This window comes from Poecilia mexicana, unplaced genomic scaffold (assembly GCF_051168715.1).
Source record: "Poecilia mexicana isolate PSO_F unplaced genomic scaffold, ASM5116871v1 scaffold_21, whole genome shotgun sequence".
Taxonomy (NCBI): domain Eukaryota; kingdom Metazoa; phylum Chordata; class Actinopteri; order Cyprinodontiformes; family Poeciliidae; genus Poecilia; species Poecilia mexicana.
The window spans coordinates 13,860,533-13,879,181 of NW_028263390.1; the positions used below are offsets into that span (position 1 = coordinate 13,860,533).

The 18,649-nt window shown below is 37.7% G+C and overlaps 1 protein-coding gene across 1 annotated transcript in view; it reads right to left on the reverse strand.

Moving 5' to 3' along the window:
* Positions 1-7,006: 7,006 nt before the first annotated feature.
* Positions 7,007-18,649, reverse strand: part of stxbp5a (syntaxin binding protein 5a (tomosyn)) — a 105,625-nt gene continuing 93,982 nt past the window's right edge. The window contains exons 22-29 of the mRNA XM_088001830.1: positions 17,472-17,544; positions 16,995-17,002; positions 15,685-16,024; positions 15,199-15,568; positions 12,159-12,324; positions 11,916-12,027; positions 11,595-11,815; positions 7,007-10,917 (exon numbers count right to left, since the gene is read on the reverse strand). Coding sequence (XP_087857956.1) covers positions 10,876-10,917; positions 11,595-11,815; positions 11,916-12,027; positions 12,159-12,324; positions 15,199-15,568; positions 15,685-16,024; positions 16,995-17,002; positions 17,472-17,544 — 1,332 coding nt within the window. The 3' untranslated portion in view covers positions 7,007-10,875. The remainder of the gene's footprint in view (positions 10,918-11,594; positions 11,816-11,915; positions 12,028-12,158; positions 12,325-15,198; positions 15,569-15,684; positions 16,025-16,994; positions 17,003-17,471; positions 17,545-18,649) is intronic.

Here is an 18,649-nt window from a genome sequence, read left to right on the forward strand (position 1 = left end):
GAAATATTTAAGAATTTACAGACGCATACAACATTTATCGTTGCGTAACAGGGCCCCAGTGACAAAACATTTTAAGACTAAGTATATGCAGTGAAGCACTTGAGCTCAGCAGGATAAATGAATCCAAATCACTCTTTGCATACCAGGAAACAAAAAACACCTAATTTGTTTTGACATAAAGAGGATCAGCAGAGGATAGCAGCAAATTGTTCTTAATTGGAATAACAACAACTGGAGTTTCACACAGGAAAAAAAAAAAAGCACTTTATTTTGATCCAGAATACAGAACAATTGAACATTATCTGTATGTCATAGCATTATAGAAAACAAAGCATCTGAATTGCTTACATAAGATGAGGCATTTCTATTTCTTTGTCCTGGGAGCAAGTCCTCAATTCCCCAGCGACGGCTCAAAGAACCAGACAGATTGAATGTTTCTGTAATTACACATGCACACAATCTCAATTTGTGTCAATTTGTGTTGCGGTATTTTGAAACCAAATAAAACAGCAATTTTAAACTCCTCATGCAGGCGGGTGTTTCGTTTTTGGTATGCATTCCATATGCCGCCGTCTATTTCATGCTTCCATGTGGACAAGCGAAAACCACCCTGTTTTGGGATCTTTTTGTCTATAATTGAAGGAGAAAGCGGGCGCAACTCAAACACCGAGTCCTCGCCTTAAGGTTCCTCTCACTGGGAAGGCAACCACTGACCCAAAGTCATTTTTAAGTTACAAGGTCAGAGAATCAGCCACGCCCATGTCTGTGTTCTACATCTCCTTCGACTTTGGCACCAAAAAAATGTTTGCTATAACAAAAAAAAAAAAAAAAAAGTTCATTTTGATGCTTCTTTGTGACATTACAAACACAATGAGAATTGTGAAATGTGATAGCTCAAAACAATGTTTTGCACAGCAGAAGTAGAAGGACACAATCCAAAATCGAATATCTGAAGTATGTAAGTGTGCATTTTCATTCCATCCTGGTTTCAGGTTTTTACAGCCTCCAACAGGCTTTCTTTGAAGATTCCTTTGTATTTATCTCCATCCATCTTGCCATAAACTCTGATAAGTTTTACCATCCCTCATGAAGAAGCACATCTTCACAGCACAATGCTGCCACCAAAGTGTTTCACAGTGGGGATGGTTTGTTTATGGTGATGTGCTTCGTTAGTTTTGTCCAATATGCAGAGCATATGAAGACCAGAAAGTTTGACTTTTGTCTCAATTGATCGGCGCAAATATTTGCAAACCGACAAGTGCTTCATAGGACGTTTACAGTTTAGAGTGGAAGTAAAAAGAGAAGATCCTCTTCAACGAGCCAGCAAAACACAGAAGTTGCATAGTTTAATGTGTGTGGTGCACTTTTTTCATTTGAAGTAAAATAAAATCTGAAATTAGAAAAAGTATGACTAAGTAACCATTTATAAGAAATTCTTGACCTTTAATGCAGAAGCATTACAGAAAATGTAGCCTCCAAATGTAATTCTTCGTAGCCTATTTTTATAATTACGTCTTCCAGCTAAGGCTTTTATTCGGGCCCTGAAGGTGCAAAAGTGTAAAGCAACTATTGTTAATACACTTAGTACCACAGTTCAATTACACATCTAAATGTCTGTGATGTTAAAAGGTCTGCTGGCTGTGTGGGCCACCATTGTGGCTGTACAACTGAAAAAACAAAACAAAAAACAAACAAGATATAAAACACTAAAAGCACCAAGGCAAAGGGCATTCACATGCTTATATTCTCCTGGAGAAACACACAGTTGGAGTTGTCAAAAACGAACTAGCAAATTCCTGGGCGTTCTTCTACCAAATAGCAGCAAACAATTTAAAGTAAATGGGCTTAAAAGCACAGGCAACACCCAACAAATATGTGGCAGAATAATGGGACACACAATAGAAATAGAGCTTTACTTTGTTTCTTTAGTTGTTGCTTGATTATTATTTTCACCCCAGTTGAAGGGCATGTTGCTTTCACATTTCTGTTTAAAAGTTTGATTTTTTTTTTCCTGAGCCAAGTACTTCCCACATGCAATCCCTCCCAGTTCTACTTCAGGGTTTAATACCTTCATACCTGGAAGTGTGTGTTTTTGAATTAGCTCGTGAAAGGCCTTCAGAATGCTGTCTATTGTTTCAGCTGACAGTTCTCATGTTGTGACATAATCAGCCACTGCTGGGAGGGGAAAATGACTGATGATGATCTGCAAGGACTGGCTGCTCACTTTTTTGTTACCTGGGGAGGTAATTGATGCCACAAGTAGGCGTGGCCTGCACACCAAATCAAATAAAGCGTCAACACAGACGTCTCCCGCGTCTGTGTTGATCCACATTAATATGTCTGAAAAGATAATGGAACTATGTAAAAGAAGTATTAGTTCTGAAGGGAAAAAAAAAAAAAAAACTATTTTGAAAATCAGTGGAAAGTAGTTCCATTCCCTAATGCTGACCAGTCTTTTACATGCTTCTTTTTGTATTGTATTTTCATTTGCATGTCAACACTTTTTTGTTTCAACACTTGCCATCATCCTAATCCGTCACTTCCTCCACAGATTTATTTATTTTTTTTTTTTTTCAAAACAGGATTCTGTCTGGCATTTCCAGTACATTAATATTACTTCCAGTCAAATTATTACATTTGGGTAAAATTAAAGGATTCATTTAAATCAAATCTGCCAGGCTCATGAATAATGTGGGATCCCCTTTCGATAAAATCAGTCTGAAACCTAAAAACCACCATCTCACAAATTATCTTACTGGACTATTATGGCTGCACCATATACCAAATACTATTATTATTATGTTAATAAATTAATATATTAACTTATCGTCAAAGAGCATTAGATTTCTAATTAGCAAGGACATTATAGCACAAATCTTTCACTATTATAGCGAAAAGAAAAACTATTTTACCAATTTCTCCACTACTTATTATGGTTTTCCTATGTACACGATGACACTAGCAAGGCAGCACAGCAAGGTGCTGCAGGGAGAGAGAATATTAGCTGTTAAATGGTGAGAAAACAGTGCTTTAGTCAAGTTAGGTGTAAACTTCAATCGAGTACTTATATGTGGAAAGAGTGTATTCCAGAGTTTTTATGTTGCTGAGGGTGTCGTTTATTGCCTTTCTCTTTCTTTCTTTATTTTCTGTTTATGTTATTACCATTTTCTCAGACGTCTTCAATAAGTGGCATATAGTTGAATGTTTGCTTACAAATTGAGAAAAAAAAAAAAAAAAAAAAAAAGTTTGGAGTCAACTAAATGCTTTGACAGTCGACCAAACCGAAAGGATAGGTGCATCCGTGCAACCAGCTAGTCTGCGGTTTTGTTATACGTTTGTAAATGAGCCGTCACAAGAGTTTTCTTCCACAATTTGTTGCATCAGCAGCGGTCTTCGCTTCCATTGGTTTATTACAAGTGGTTTTAACTTGCAACACTGCCAGTCACCTGATTCTGCAATGAGCAGCAGAACACTCTGACTGCAGCCCCTGTGGAAAAGTTGCCTTCCTCGCCACCAGCTTAATCCCTTTCTGGTGTCACACTGATTCCTGTGGTGCGAACATGGCTTAGGTCATTCATGTTTCCAGTCACCACGGCAACAATGGCTCACCGACTTGTCATTTGCTGTGCACCATGCCAGGCTTGTGGATTGCCTAACCCTATTTCTCAGTCAGTCGGTAGTTCAAACAGTGTGCATCAACAAACACTTCTGCCCAGTGACCTTCTCTTTACGGTTACAGCCAAATTGCACAAAACAACACGCTTTTTACCCCCGATGAACCGATTTCTCTCCCTTTGTGTCTGCGGTGTGCCACTCTCACCTTAATTTACCCTTCAACCTCCCTCAGCCACACAAGCTTATTGCAGATGAAAAAAAAATGAAAAAAAACAGCACTTGATAATGATTACTCTGCTTCATCTGATTATTTTAACTTAACATAATGTCTCATTAAAGATCCTGACTCATGACAACCGGTGGGGGAGGAAATGGAGTGGGTCAAAATTACTTTCATGCTTTCGAGTATCCGTTTGCTGCTTACAGCGTGGGATGCATAGCTCTGCGTTTAAAATATTTCTTTTATTAATACAATTTCCAAATGTGTCCTTTTCCATAAGCATGATTGAACCAGTAATTCAGCTGCTTTGTGTCTGCTTTTAGTCTGACTGATGATCAGCGGAGCTCTGTGAAGGCAGCATTCAATCACAGTCGGTTTTGTCCCTCCAGCTTTCAGTATTTGTTTTTTCAATTAAGGTTTTGTGTTGGTTTATCCATGTGTTGATTATTATTTCTAGACCACACTACAGCTAGGTTCATACATATTTGGAGACTGGCACAAGTTTTTTTTTTTTTGTTTGTTTGTTTCAAATCTCTTTACTGAAACATATTCTATTCACAGTTATGTAATGGTAATGTATCATATTATGCAGACTTTCAGTTTACAATTTAGAGTATCTGCATTCAAACTGGATGAAAGATTCAAGAAATGCAGCTCCTTAACATGTATTATCTCTTTTATTAGAGGGACCAAAATAAACTGGACAACTGACTCAAAAGCCATTTCATGGCTTGGGCAATTCCTTTTTTTATGTCAGCATTTTAAATATAATTATTTTTAATTTAGCAAAAATTATCCAAATATGTTCAGAAAATATATTCATGAAATACGAATCCACAATCTTGTGGAGCTATGCGTTATCCTATAATACTATCATGATAAAATACACTGTTGTGCTTGCAATTGTAACGTGACAAAATTTGAAAAGTTGAGTGGGTACGACAGTGACTGCAGACCAGCAGCTCCAATGCTGCAAGGCGCTGCAGCCCTGGGAGTGATGATGACGGTATGTTTTCTCTCTCTGTTATTCATTTACTGGGCAAAATCAAACAAAAAGAAGTATATTTTCCACGTAAAAGAAGTGTTGTGTTTGCAATGTTTCAATGTTTTTTTTTTTTTGTTTGTTTTTTTCCCCATTTTTGTACATTGTAAGCCTGTATTTCCATAAAATAGGTGTGCGAAAGAATCCCTTTTCAATATCAAAAATGCTTAAGGCTTCAGAAAATACGATTGAAATCCAACCAATATTTTTTTTTTTTTTTAATGTTATTTTATGAGAGCTAAAACTAGATTTCCATTCCACATAAATATGTTACAGACTGTAAAAAAAAAAACACGAAGGCATACCTTTTTGGAGGAATGCTACTAACATTTCTTTAAATATTCATGTTTATATTTTTGATATGGGTTAATCATGTTTAATAAATCTTTGGTTCATAAAGGTGTTTATTCTTTTCAGACTCGTTCCATGCATCAATGTGTATTTGCTGCCCTCTAGTGCACAGACTCAAACATTTCGGAAACTAGAGAATCATCCAAGTACCTCATTTCATCTACTTGTCTGTAGATACTGCTGCTGCACTGCATGTGGAAACTTCAACTACAACATTAAGACTGTTACTGATAGAAGCTAAAGATAATTATATTTGAAGTGTGGTGTGCATTTGTATTCGCCATTGTAGACTTCACCTGCGCGTAACAACCTCAGTATAAATTCAGCTGTTGTGTGAAAGCTTCAGCGGTTTGTTACAGAACATCAGCAAACTGCATCATGAAAAACAAGGAAAACCAAAGACAGATCATGTATAAAGTTGGGGAGAATAATAAAGCTTATGAAGCAGTCTCTGAAACTTTGAATATATAATAGAACGCTGTTGAATCTATTATGAAAAATAATAAAGAAAACTGTGCTGAAACAGCCATTCAAGGAACTGAGAGAGTTAATCAGAGTAGCTGTTGGGAGGCCCATGGTAACTCTAGAGAAGCGGCAAATTATTATTTATTCACTCTGCAACAAAGGAACTATTGTTGACAGTTCAATAAAAGACACCCAGCTTAGATCTTACAACAAGCCAAGTCAGGGACATATGAAACATGTAAAAGGAGATGCTCTGGTCAAATGAAGACAAAATTAAACTTAGCCTACATGTCAAAACCACTGGAAACATCCCGCTGAACACACCATCGACATGGCGAAACGTGCCGGTGACGGCAGCACTAGGAAGGTTCTTGGGAAAAGTAATGGAGCTCGATGCATTGGAAGAAAAACTTGTTTTCTGAACAAAATGTTTACCTATCCGCAGGACAATGACTGCAAGTATACAACCAAAGCAACAAAGAAATGACTTGGATCAAGCAATGTCCAAGTGTTGTGGCAAAACCTGAAAAAATGATTTCTGCAGATGTTCTCCTTCCAATCTAATGTAGCGTGAGCTGGTTGGCATGGCAAGACGGGCAAAATTATTCAGTCCAATGGTGTAAAATTGGTGGAAACTTGCAGCAAAAGTTAACGTAGTTAGGAGCTGGATAAAAGTAATACTATCAGATAATTTACCGAGGAACCAATGGAACCAATTAAAAAAAAAAATTTCTTTTTACTTCCCAGTTATGGGTTACTTATGTTATATCACATAAAATCTGAGTAATATCCATTAAAATGCATTGTTTTTAATGTGGCACAAAGCAAAAAAAGTTCAAATGGAATAAGTACTTTTGCAAAGTACTGTACTTCTGCAAATGTAAAGTCCAAAGACCGGCCATTAAAATACATCTAAAAGCAGACTGCAAAACAAAGCCTGTTCATCAGCTTTGCTTCACGTCCAGCAGATCTATGATTTTTGTAATTTGAAGCAGGAAAATAACAAAAAGCTCCGTGTTTGAGCTGTTTTATCTTATCTTCATTTTGAAATGGAAACTATGTTCTAAACTTTTGAGGATTTCTTTTAACGAATTAACTAAAAAAAAAAAAAAAAAACGAAAAAGCATGAAAAAAAAGTACAGTTAAAAGTAATGTTTACGTTCAGTCCATTACGCTGCAGTTGATTTTTGTGGACCAAATTGTGCGACAACTGCAACAAAAGGTAAATATTTGCATAGCACAAAAATAGATCCTATTTCTCCTTTCTAGCTAAACTAAAACAACAACAACAAAACAATATAAAGGACAGAAAATACATTTCTCACTTTTTATTTTCCATTGCACAGTAATCTCTATCTACAGAATTTCTAAATTTTGTGGCAGCAGATAAAGTCATAACATCCATGTGAAATTTGCATAAAACTGTACAAGAAAATTGGCTACAATGAGAAAAATACTGCACCCCACTGATGAGTTTTGAATCCGGGACAGAAGACGGTGTGTGGAACTACACAGGAGTCCCTCCAACTGTTTGAGTGTGTGGGTTGAATCAGGTAAGAATACTGCAGACTGTAACAAACCACACAGAAGCAGGTCCAAAGAAAAAAAAAAAAGCATGACCTTGAGCAGAAACAAAATTAAAAAGACATACACAAATAGAAGAAAAAAAAAAGACAGGCTATTTTTCCTTTTTTTCTGCTAGCATCCACACTCCATACTGAACACAGAAAACCAGACATCCACCATAGCTGTGGAACAACTCGGTAATACATAACAGCTTTGTCTGAAAATTGAAGGCTATTTGCATACAGACTAAACATGTGTTTTAATAAACCAGAATTTTGACATCATCTGCTGATCCTCTGACACGTTTTATTTTATTTTATTGTTTTTTCCTGTGTTGGTAGCTCTGTTAACTGTACTCAAGACACTCACCCAGATTCACTTTTTTTTTTTTTAAACACGGAGAGACTTGGACATGAGCTACCAGAAAACAATATTAGTAATATGTAACTCAGATGGGCACAGACGTACAGACATCCAAACACGCACTCACACATTTATAAATACCATACGTATTGTATGAGGTGAGCTGCGGTTCTGGACCGAACGGAACGGCATCACTGACTTGGTCCACTGAAACATTTAACTTTTAGATGGAACGTCACATTTTGTACTTTTGAATAAATGGCATTCGATCGCAATTTCAAATGGCGATGGCGATAGAACTCCCAAGTTGAACTGTGCCTCTGTCTACTCTTCATGTATGAACATGTAATGTATCGCAACACTTTGAATTTTATAAGAAGTTCATTTATTTTAGTAGCTTAATTCAAAAAGCAAAACTCTATTTTTTTTTTTTTTTAGATTAATTCATTAAATAGTGTGGTATGTTTCAAGAGTTTATTTCTGTTCATTTCAATGATTATGGGTTGCAGCTAATAAAAGTACGAAATTCCGTTTAACAGAAATATGGAGTACTGCACAGGCCAATTTTAAAGAATATATTGTGTTAAGGCCTACACAACAATAAGGAAGACTGCTGACTTGACAGTTATCCAGTAGACTGTCTCTGACGTTCTCCACCTTTTTCTGGCTTTAGCTAAAGAAGCTAATGCCAGAAAAGGTATAGTTGCTATTAAAAGTGGCTGTTCACCGAGGGCTGCCGTTAACTGTGTTAAAGGTAAAATGGGTGGAACGAAAAAGTGTGATTGAAAAAGGTGTACAATCATCAGGGACGGCTGTATTTTTATGCAAAGTTTGTTCAAGAGTTTTGGGGAGACTCTTGAACAGAATAACTGAACTTCGGTTACTCTTAGTAATGAGACATGATCATAAAAATGAACAGAAAAAAAAAACATTTTAAAATATATCACTCTGAGTATTGAACCCGAATAATGTGAGTTTTTTGTCAATTAAATTACTGAAATAAACAAACTTTTCAATAATATTCTAAGTTACTGAAAAGCAAACATGTATGTCTGTCGGGGTGACCGCTGGTTTTAAACAATAACTCGATGGACAAGCTAAAGAAACTCTTTGGCGTCAGAAAAAATATGGCCTATCTCCTCGTTTGTTTCATGTGCAACCTTAACGTTTACTTTCTAGTTGGTCTAAGATTGTCAAACTATTTACTTATATACAAATAAAGGTTAGATGCCTGACACACAGGAGATACACCACATGGAGGGGCTGACTGCAAAAACCACCAGAAACAAGCTGGAACTCAGAAAACATAATCAAGGTGAACGTTTCCGACATTGAACTCAAGCCTCCTTCATGAATAAACAAACACAGAAAACGCAGAAAGTCATCTTACAAAGAGAATGTAAATAATCTGAATTTGATTTCGAATTGTGTCCTTTTAAAATATAGCACTGAAGGAAGTTTACACTTTATCGTAGCGATGCTTTATGGCGACCATGCTTATGCTGTGAGCAGTAGTTTATCTACTCCTGAACGGCGCCACATTTGTAAGGAAATACAGTCGTGGGGGGAGCAGCAGAATTGAGGATATTGACAGGTACTGACCATAAGGTGCTTAATACATTATCAAGAACATGCGCAATGGAGCCTTAATGTGGGCGATAGTTCTAGGTCCAAAATATTCCTGCAGCATTTGGATAGTAGGGTCATAGTGTAAGTGTATGCAGGGAACTCTATGCATATTGTTGCAGCAATAGGGTAATGGATGAGACGATGGAGTGTGGCTAGCATTTTGTGCTGACTCGAACCTCACTAAACACAACCAAACCGGCTGAGAGAAATGCTGGTTAAAGAATGGAATGTCGTCCTACAGAGGCATATGAACGAGCTGTTGGCCAGCATGCACAACCACGCTGTTGTGGCTGATCGCAGTGCTTCCATGCACTGCTGGAGTGCATGCAAAATACCACGGTGCTTGGTAAATACATAAATTGTTCAGTTCTAAATATGTCTTGTTTCTTCAAAATTGTTTTAGAAACATTGGTTTTCTCTCAGGGATGCATCCAAAACCTTCCATTATGCTGCTTAACCCACAAATGCATTTTTACTGAAGAAAATGTGGCACCCTGTTGGAAAAAAACAAACATGTTTACCTGCTGTCTAATGTTAATTGCCAAGAAGCATTGCAATTATATATATATATAATTTGAGAAGCTTGTAACATCAAAGATAGATTTAAGTTGATGGTTTTTCATTTTCTGCACTGATGACTAGTGGGTCAAATATTAAGATCCAATTCAATATTTAAAAAATAAAGAAATGATAGCCTTGCTCTTCTCGTAGATTCCAGCCCTTTTCGAAAGAACAAAGTAATTTTGTGTCTGTGACCATTTTCGCACCTTTAGAAAAATAAGTTTTTGAATAATACAGAGCAGAAAACCCCAAGAAATATTAAACAGAGTAATGACACACACACATACACGCACTGCCTCACACACACACACACAAGCACTCTGTAACAGTTTAAAAGTCTAAGATACAGAGGAGAGTTTTGAGATCGAATAAGATGAGGAAATACCCAGCATACATCAGAGAGTAGCTTTAATCTTTGCGACTGCCCACATTGTTGCAGACTCCGCGCGCTTCTCTTCCATCGGCTTGATGAGAAATCCCATTCTTTCATAATTGTCACTAAAGTACAAAAGTCTACAAGTGAATACAGCATTGCACATTTATTAGATCTATGTGTAGATATATAGATTTATTTAGACTCCTTTTCTCTTACATGAATTCATTGTAACTTGGTTAAATGTTAAGTCTTCTCTCAGCCATTAGCTGTTGGTTCTGAATATTGGCCAAGAGGGTACACAGAGGAGACAACAGTAAAAGGACGTTTTGGCAAAATGAGAATGAGGACTCCTCAGGCGCGTGGACCAATCTGAGGCCTTGGAAGGGAGGTTTAACATGAACAAAAAGAAAAAAATAAATAAATAAAATAAAACTGTCACCATTTATGTATTACTTTCCTCTGAGGTCGCCCCTCTTTACCTCAGTTCCACCTTCACACTGAGGTAAGAACAGTATCCAACATTGTGCTAGGGGAAAAAAAACTCCCAAATGTTTCCAGTGAAGAAGGCTCAGACGGACGGCTCGACGGACAGATGGCGGGGGGGGGAGTCAGTGTGAGTTCAGATGAGCTGATGGAAGGTCAGTGAGACAGTTGTAACCACAGAGCTCTGCTCCTTGCCATGGCCCGTCAGAATTGGTACCATTTTTTGTCTTTGCATTTCAGCATCATCTGGGGGCAGGAGAAAAATGTCCAAGAGAGAGTTTACAGAGAATTAAAAACAACGTACAAACTGTTGGATTAATATTTCCAAAAGAAAATAAAAATGCTTTGTACACAAGTCACATCACATACGTAGGTCATGATACGTGACTCTATCCTGCCCTCTAGTGGGCAAATGAATAAAGTTAGCATTTACCAAGAGGTGCATTGTAGAAGTAATTCCTATAATGCATAAATAACTTAAAGCCAAGTCCTTTAGCTTTAAGTAATTTAGCTTTCCCAAACAGCAACAAAGAAAGGGCAAACTGTTTCATCAGTTAAGAAAACATGTCTTAATGGTAAACATTAGCATGTTTTATAATTTTTTTAAATAAAATCTGATCATCACATCAATCCTAGAAAATGTACTGCACATTCAAATAAGGCACATGTTCACTGCTGTGAGATGCAAAATGCAACCGGACTCTGGTTTTTGGTTTGGTTTTTCACAGTTTTTGTGCCACAATAAATTTGTTTCTATATTTATTAAGTTATATCAGTAACTCAGCAAATTCTGGACACACTAAAAGAAAAACAACATGCTAAGTTCTTTAAGAGAAAAAGTTTTTCTGACATGTTTTTATGAGAAATTTCTCAAGTTAATTTTTTTATTATTATTATTGTTATTTTTGAACACATTTTCTTACATCATGGGCATGTTTGGAAAAAGAATCTGCGCTGGCCATCATGGCAGCTGTCCTCTCCTCCAGTTCACCCAGCTTTTGACCTCTTTCGTCCAGCGCTATCCGAGCACGTGCCAGATCTCCGACCACGCCTGAGGCCGCCCCCTTCATCCCCTCGATGCCACCTGGGCCGGGAATGTGCTGGGCCAGACTTCGAGACGCCTTCCCGGCCGCTAGCTCGCCAACTTAGTGAAGCAGGAACAGGACAGAAGACGAAAAAGATTAAGTTGAGTCTGATTGCACGCATTTAAAGAGAAGAAGATTTTTACGACGACTCTGGCTTACATAGTTCTTCTCTGTCCAGCGATTGCGCTCCTCCTCCAAAGAGACCTTTAAAAAACCCTCTGTTTGGCGCCTCTGGTGTCTCTACTGGTGTAAAAAGTTCACCCAGCATCTCCTAAAATATCAAAAGCTCTGTAAGTTGGACTTATTTTTTTTTAAAAGTATATAACACCTTTCTTTTTTTGCATTTCATAAAGTTTGCAGACACGACTAACATAAGAGTTGGTTTAACACCGAGTAACCTGCCTGTAAATTCTCACAGGTTTCTTGACTGTAAGTTATCCTCTGAATCTCAGTAGGCGAGCAAAGGTACATGGCCTGGCCCAGGTTTGTGAAGCAGAATGTCCTGGCTATCCGCATGTCTGTCAAAGGTAGGTAGTTTACATCCATGAGTGGTCTCAGTCCCGGCACACTAGGAAGGAGGCACAGAAGCAACAGAAATTATTTGAAATGAATGTGTAACCCAGTGTTAAAAACACAAGTAATAAATTAATAGATGTTGACTTAATATCTTATTCTACAACAAGATTAAAAAGTAATAAAGTTAAAAAAAGAATATGTTTGTAAATATGTTCATAATATTGATTAAAAAAAGTGCTAAAAATCTTTAAAACCTGTGAAATATCCCTTTAGTGATTGCTTTTAGTGACAGATTAAACAACCAATAACTGGCACAGTCTGATTTCACATCAGCCAATCAGGTTGATTGTCCCGCCCCTTTAACTGCAGCGCTGAGATTCAGCTCAGATTACGTCCAACAACTCCCTGGAGAGCTGAGAGTTGACGGTTGTTCCGTAAATTGTCTGCAAGATTGTGTTAAATTCTACGAAGAATCCTGGAAATTGGTAAGACAAAGTTAAAATAGTATCGCAGAATTTATAATTCAAAATAGTGAATCTGTTTTTTTTAAATTAGATCTCAGAAAGCTTCTGTTCTAACAGCTGACGTCCGGAAAAATCCCCTGTAGTCGAGTAGCAATGAAGCATCGGTGAGTGATCGCACGCGCTCAGCCGTTGGCCCAGTAAATTCGCTAAAAAATGGCTAAAATACCTAATAACTGTTCAAATTTAATAAAAAATAAAATTGTTTTGTAAACTTTATATCATTATTAATGTGTATGTTGTATTTGTCCGATGTAAATTTACTTATTTTTCTATTAGTACATGTTTTAATATTTCGACATTGTTAATGTCATGGTGCTGTAATGTGCTCTTAGGAACTTTCTGTTCTCTGTAGGTCAGAGCTAATGCGGGTTTCTAATCCACATTTTGAATGTTAGATTTAGTGTTATAGATGTACTTTGGCACTTTTAGATTGAAATTTGAATTGTTGCTTCAGCTTTGTTTATATTAGCATCCTGAATTTTAAGATGCTTTACTTTGACCTTCTTCCAGGTCAGTTTTTTTTTTTTCCTTTATGGTGCACTTTTGAAGCATCGTGCCCAGAGACATCAAGATCACCCCCACAAGAACTTGGATGGCGAGCCCCAGCCCAGAGGCTCGAGTGAACCGGTAGATGGTGACCCGACTGGTCACCAGCCGTGAAACATTGAAAAAATATTTCACAAACACATTGGAAAGACTAAACAAACTTTGAAAGAACATTTGACAGACATCAAAAAGACTGGGTTATTTCTTTTATTTAATTTCTTTTTTTTTTAGAAAAAGTGCGCAATTTTTGTTTATTTGAACAATGTGGATCCACAAATGTTTATAATAAATTCTATTTTTTTTATTTACATTGTGTGCTCTCCTCTGTTCACACCTAGGCTCCTCCGAATTTAGAATCTCCTGATCAGGCCCAGCTTCCTTTATACTTCTGTAGTGTTGGTATTAGTAAAGTAAATTAACTTAACTTGCCATCTACTATTAAAGGTATTTAAAGTAACCTTTCTTGTGGGTTACAAATAGATTATTAATAATTGTCTCCACCGTATCCAGGCTTCCTCAGTATTCAGAACTGCAACAGTTGTCTGCACACCTTAGGTTGTCTTAGCGAGAGCCCGTATTTTATATTTTAAACATGATAAATGAGTTTCTTAACTGCCGTTTTTTATGCACTGAGAATTTGGAGGAGGTGCACATAATGGCACAAATACAGAAACAGCTGGACGTCCTTTGCTTTGTCCACGCAGACACCCATATGGATGGCTGTTCTGTCCGTCACTTCAGGGAACCGTGATTGATGAAAACGACCTTCACACCGATACACCCCTCCTCAATTACAACCCGTCACACGCTGGATAGAAATCCACCTGCTGTCTGAGTGGAGAGTTTCCAACCTTGACAAATTCATTAGCTACAACGTTGGGTACAACGCTTCAGGATACGGTTCGTAAGACGGAGTTGAATGTGGTACACGTCGTCTGTGCGACGAGCACGATAAAAAAGTGCATCCTGGCAAGTCGGACGGATCATACGACGACACGTTCCGTAAGAGAGGTAAGCCTCAAATGCGTGCCAATAAAGCTGGCCATTCACAAAGTGCCTTTCCAAAGACGACGCTTGAAAATTGAGTGGAGGAAATGTGGTAGAAAAAGTTGCGCAACAAACAGGGATAACCATCTGTTATGCGATCAAAAACTGATAAATGTTATACATATTAAACTTTTAAAACTAAAATTATTGAAAGCTGATGTGTGGGTTATATGCAAAAAAAGTTACAAAAAAATTATATATTGTAAGACTTTAACAAACCAATAAAATAGGTGGCTTCATGTCACCTCAGCTAATTATATCGTCTCTCCTGCCTTTTAGGTCAGTGTTTATGGTCAGAGTGGTGCTTAGTAGCACCTTGCTGTGATAATAGAAACCTGCTGGCCTCATGGAACGGAGTACTTGATGTAACAACTCAACAGCAGGAAACAACTGAGGTCATATGCCTCGTCCAATCTGAGTGCTGTGGAGCTCAGGCTCCATGGCTGCAAAGTTACAGTTCAGTCTTTCCAAATTACCAGTTTTATCCGATATAATAACAATAACAAATAAATGTTATTTGCAAGTCAATAACATTTTTAAGCTATTGACTTACAGTTAAGCTGATAAAGGTTTAATGGTGAATAATGAAAACAATTTGTTGTACAATCAGTTAATTGAAAATCAATTTGCAACCATTTTTTCCCCATTTTGGCACTAAAGTATGCTAAAATCGGCATAACATTTAAATGGCTTTAACAGGCGGTTTAATTTTAAGAAAGATAAAAACACTTACTGGAAAAGAAATGTCAAATCCACTTAGATTGTTTAAATGAATCGTTTGATTAGCAAACCTTGCTTGAACCCCTTACCTGAGGGTCATTATGTGGCCGTTGGCACAAAAACAAGCCACGCACACCGACTGGTTCATCTGTACGACGTCTGCCCGCAAGATGAAAGAAGCCTCTGTGATGCTGTGTTTGTAGATGCAGGTCTGGGAAGGAAGTGAAATGACCTTGGCCTGCTTCTCGGAGCACACCACGGCAAACTGGCTCTCGTTGAGCTCCTGCGAGCTGGAAGGTGAAACGGAGACGGGCCGCCGCCTTCGGATCTTCTCCCTTTCTTCGCCGTCCGCTGTGACGTTGGGCTCGTACCACGTTTCAAATGCAGAAGGTAGCAGGGAACCGGCAGAGTCCAGAAAAGCCATCCGCATGATGCTTCCCTTGAGCCGTACCAACATGCCTATGAAAAGAAACAGTCTCTCAAACGTCTCTGCTGCTGGTCTTTTGTACCGTTTATCTTACAGTTCAACTCTAATGTAATTCAATAAATTCAATAAGAAACTATACGAAGTTTACCAGTAGGTGAAATGATAATTGGCTGCAGTTGCCGCTGCTCCCCTGCAGGTGGCAAAGTGAGCGCCAGTACTAACACAGTCCCCAGCGAGGTGCCGACATACAGACAGGGCGTCAAAGCGCAGTCTCCCTTCCGGGCAAAAGTCTCACAGAAGTGGAAGGAGCTGACGGCCTCTCGGGCTTCCTTGTCGATGCTGGTGACGCTGGAGGAGCGGGAGCGGCTGAAGGAGTTGTCCCGGTGGTCTAACGGGTTGGCACCCCGCGGTGGGCACACGGACAGGAGGACAGCACGGAGAAAACAAAGAGAGGTAAAGCACCTGCAACGCAGCGACGTCAACTTAATCTGTGCGTTGCCTCGCAAAAGTGTCAATTTTTCTTGAACCTTTTCCACATTTTGTTACATCGCAATCCCAAACTCAATTTACTGTATAGGGATTTAATGTGACAGACTGACACAAAGTATTACTGTACAGCGCAAGGAAAGGATATGTGGTTTTCAAAAATGTTTTTTTAATTTTTTTGTTACAATAGTAGTGGAAATTTATCTGGGTGTTGCAAGGGCTATTGTAATAATTGGATATGCTTTAATCCAAACAAGTCCAATGGAGCACTGGATGTGTGTTTAGGGCTCCGCTCCAAACTCAAGTCATTTGCAGCCTCAAGATGTTCAGTGTTGGTTTTGCTCCAGAGTTTTGGGTGTAGATTAAAAAACAAGGGAAGTAGGATTTATGCCTTCCTTTCAAGAATGACTTTCCTGTTGCACCACAAGGTCAGATTAGTGAAGTTAATGATCTAACACTTCATCTCAGCTTTGTCTTTGTCTGGTGTGTTCCATATGTCCATTGATGTTTTATACAAAAGTATGAGAGTGAAGCAGAGTCACAATTTTTAAATTTAGGGGTAATTAAAAACAAAACAAAAAATAAAAAAAGCAAAAATGTTCAAATTGTTTTTTCTCCAACTTTACAATCATGTGCTACTTTATCTTGGTCAATCGCATGGAGTCCCAATGAAATACAGTTGAATTTGTAATGGAGCAAATAGTGGACAAAGTTCAAAGGATACACACAATAAAATGATACACGAGTGATCTATTGGCAATGTTGACGTTTAAATTCTTAACTGAAAAGTTTCTCATATATGCTTTAGATACAGAAAAAATCATTTTTACTTAAAATTTTCAGAAACGTTTTGCTGTCTTATATTCTTTCCTTTTGTACATCAGGCACAAAGATATTTTATATCCAATTCGAAGTTTAGTTATTTAAGTCAACCAGTGTTCTGAAACAAAAAAATAAATAAATGTGTTGAACATGACAATCTAACAGCTGAATGTCCCTGGAAGTAAACATTTCCATTTTACCATTTTAATGTTAAAAGAAACAATCACATAGAGAAAAGGAAATGCACAAATAACACAGAAGAAAAAGAAAGCTGCAAAAGTTACAAAAAGCTCTGCAGTGAGAAGGGGTGAGCAGTTAGCACCACTGACCTTTTATGAAAACCCCAATATAGTTTAAAAACAAACAAACAAAAAAAATAATGAATCCAACAATTTGGTTCTGCTCAATACATTTTCGTTACGGCCAGATCAGTGCTACTTTTGACACATGCAAAACTCAGGAGAACATCTGCACAGCTTGCCAATTTTGAGACCAAAAACCAGAGAAATATACTCCACTGGACTGATGGAATGTGGCCGAGTCCAGTCAGAGCAATAAAATCATACTGCAAATCATATTTAAAAATAATAAAAATAAAATGTTTGGAGACACGAAGTCAAGGCTTACCCAAGTCTGGCTTTAGCTCAGTAGGTAAGCTTAATTTCCGTGACATCTTTGCTGGAAAAAAGAGAACATCCCTCTTTACAAACACACATCTAAGCTATGACACGGTGCCATGCAAAGCCAGGTACCCAGCACTGGACAAGAATTGTGTACAATGCTGAGACACACCTAAAGAAAGAAAAAAAAACAAAAAAAAAAAAAACCAGAAAAGCTGCGACATGTTCCAGGGAATTGGTTTACCGACGAAAGGAGTCAAAATGCTACGTAAAAACATAGAGGCAACTCCTATATCGCGAAGGCATGCTGTGACAGAACACCAAAACAGGGGACCTGTAGTTGTACAAATACCTGAAGAGAAGACTGGTAAGACAGACAAAAACTGCAAGGGCCATTCAGGACTGTCATGCCAAAGAAGCATGCAGGAAGTAATAATAAAGAACATCAGAAATGGAAGAAGACAGTGACAGTGGAAAAAAGGTGATTCGAGTTGACTGGAGTGGGCTTGCCCTTTTTAACATAACTTTTTGTGGAAGTGAAAAACAAATGACAGTAAATAAAGGCTAGAGGTTGTTTTGTTCTCTGCAGTAGAAAGACGAAGGAAAAAGATGTACAAAAACAACTTTATCACTCACTGAGATATAACATTCTCTACATATTGTTATGAGGCTTAGATGTGGCTGGAGTTAACATTGGTGCTTTAATATAGGACCAGACTCTATTCCAAAAAAGCGAACGTGAAACCTACACCTCTACCCTAAGAACAAATGAGGTTGCATGCGTGTATGTTTAAGATCTTTTATAAATAAAAGAAACAAAATGAATTCTTTTAGTTCCAGAGCTACCATGCTGAATCATAAAGCATCGTCTCATTCATGCCTATTTGTTTACAATTTTAAGGTCCACAATACTTCTGAAACAATGTGATTGGGTGAAATCACCAAGTTCATTAAAATTTAATTCTAATTAAAAATGGCAAAAGGTATATATTGTGTGCATTTTACCTAGAGATGTAGTGACCAGGAGATTTATTCCTAGTTACAGTTTAGAGGCATGTAAATAAGTATTTACACAATCTGAACTAGATACAGCGTTAACATGTCAACATGTTTTGCATGCATATGCTAAAAAAACAACAACAAAAAAACCTTAATAAATTTCATCCACATTGCATGGTCCAATTG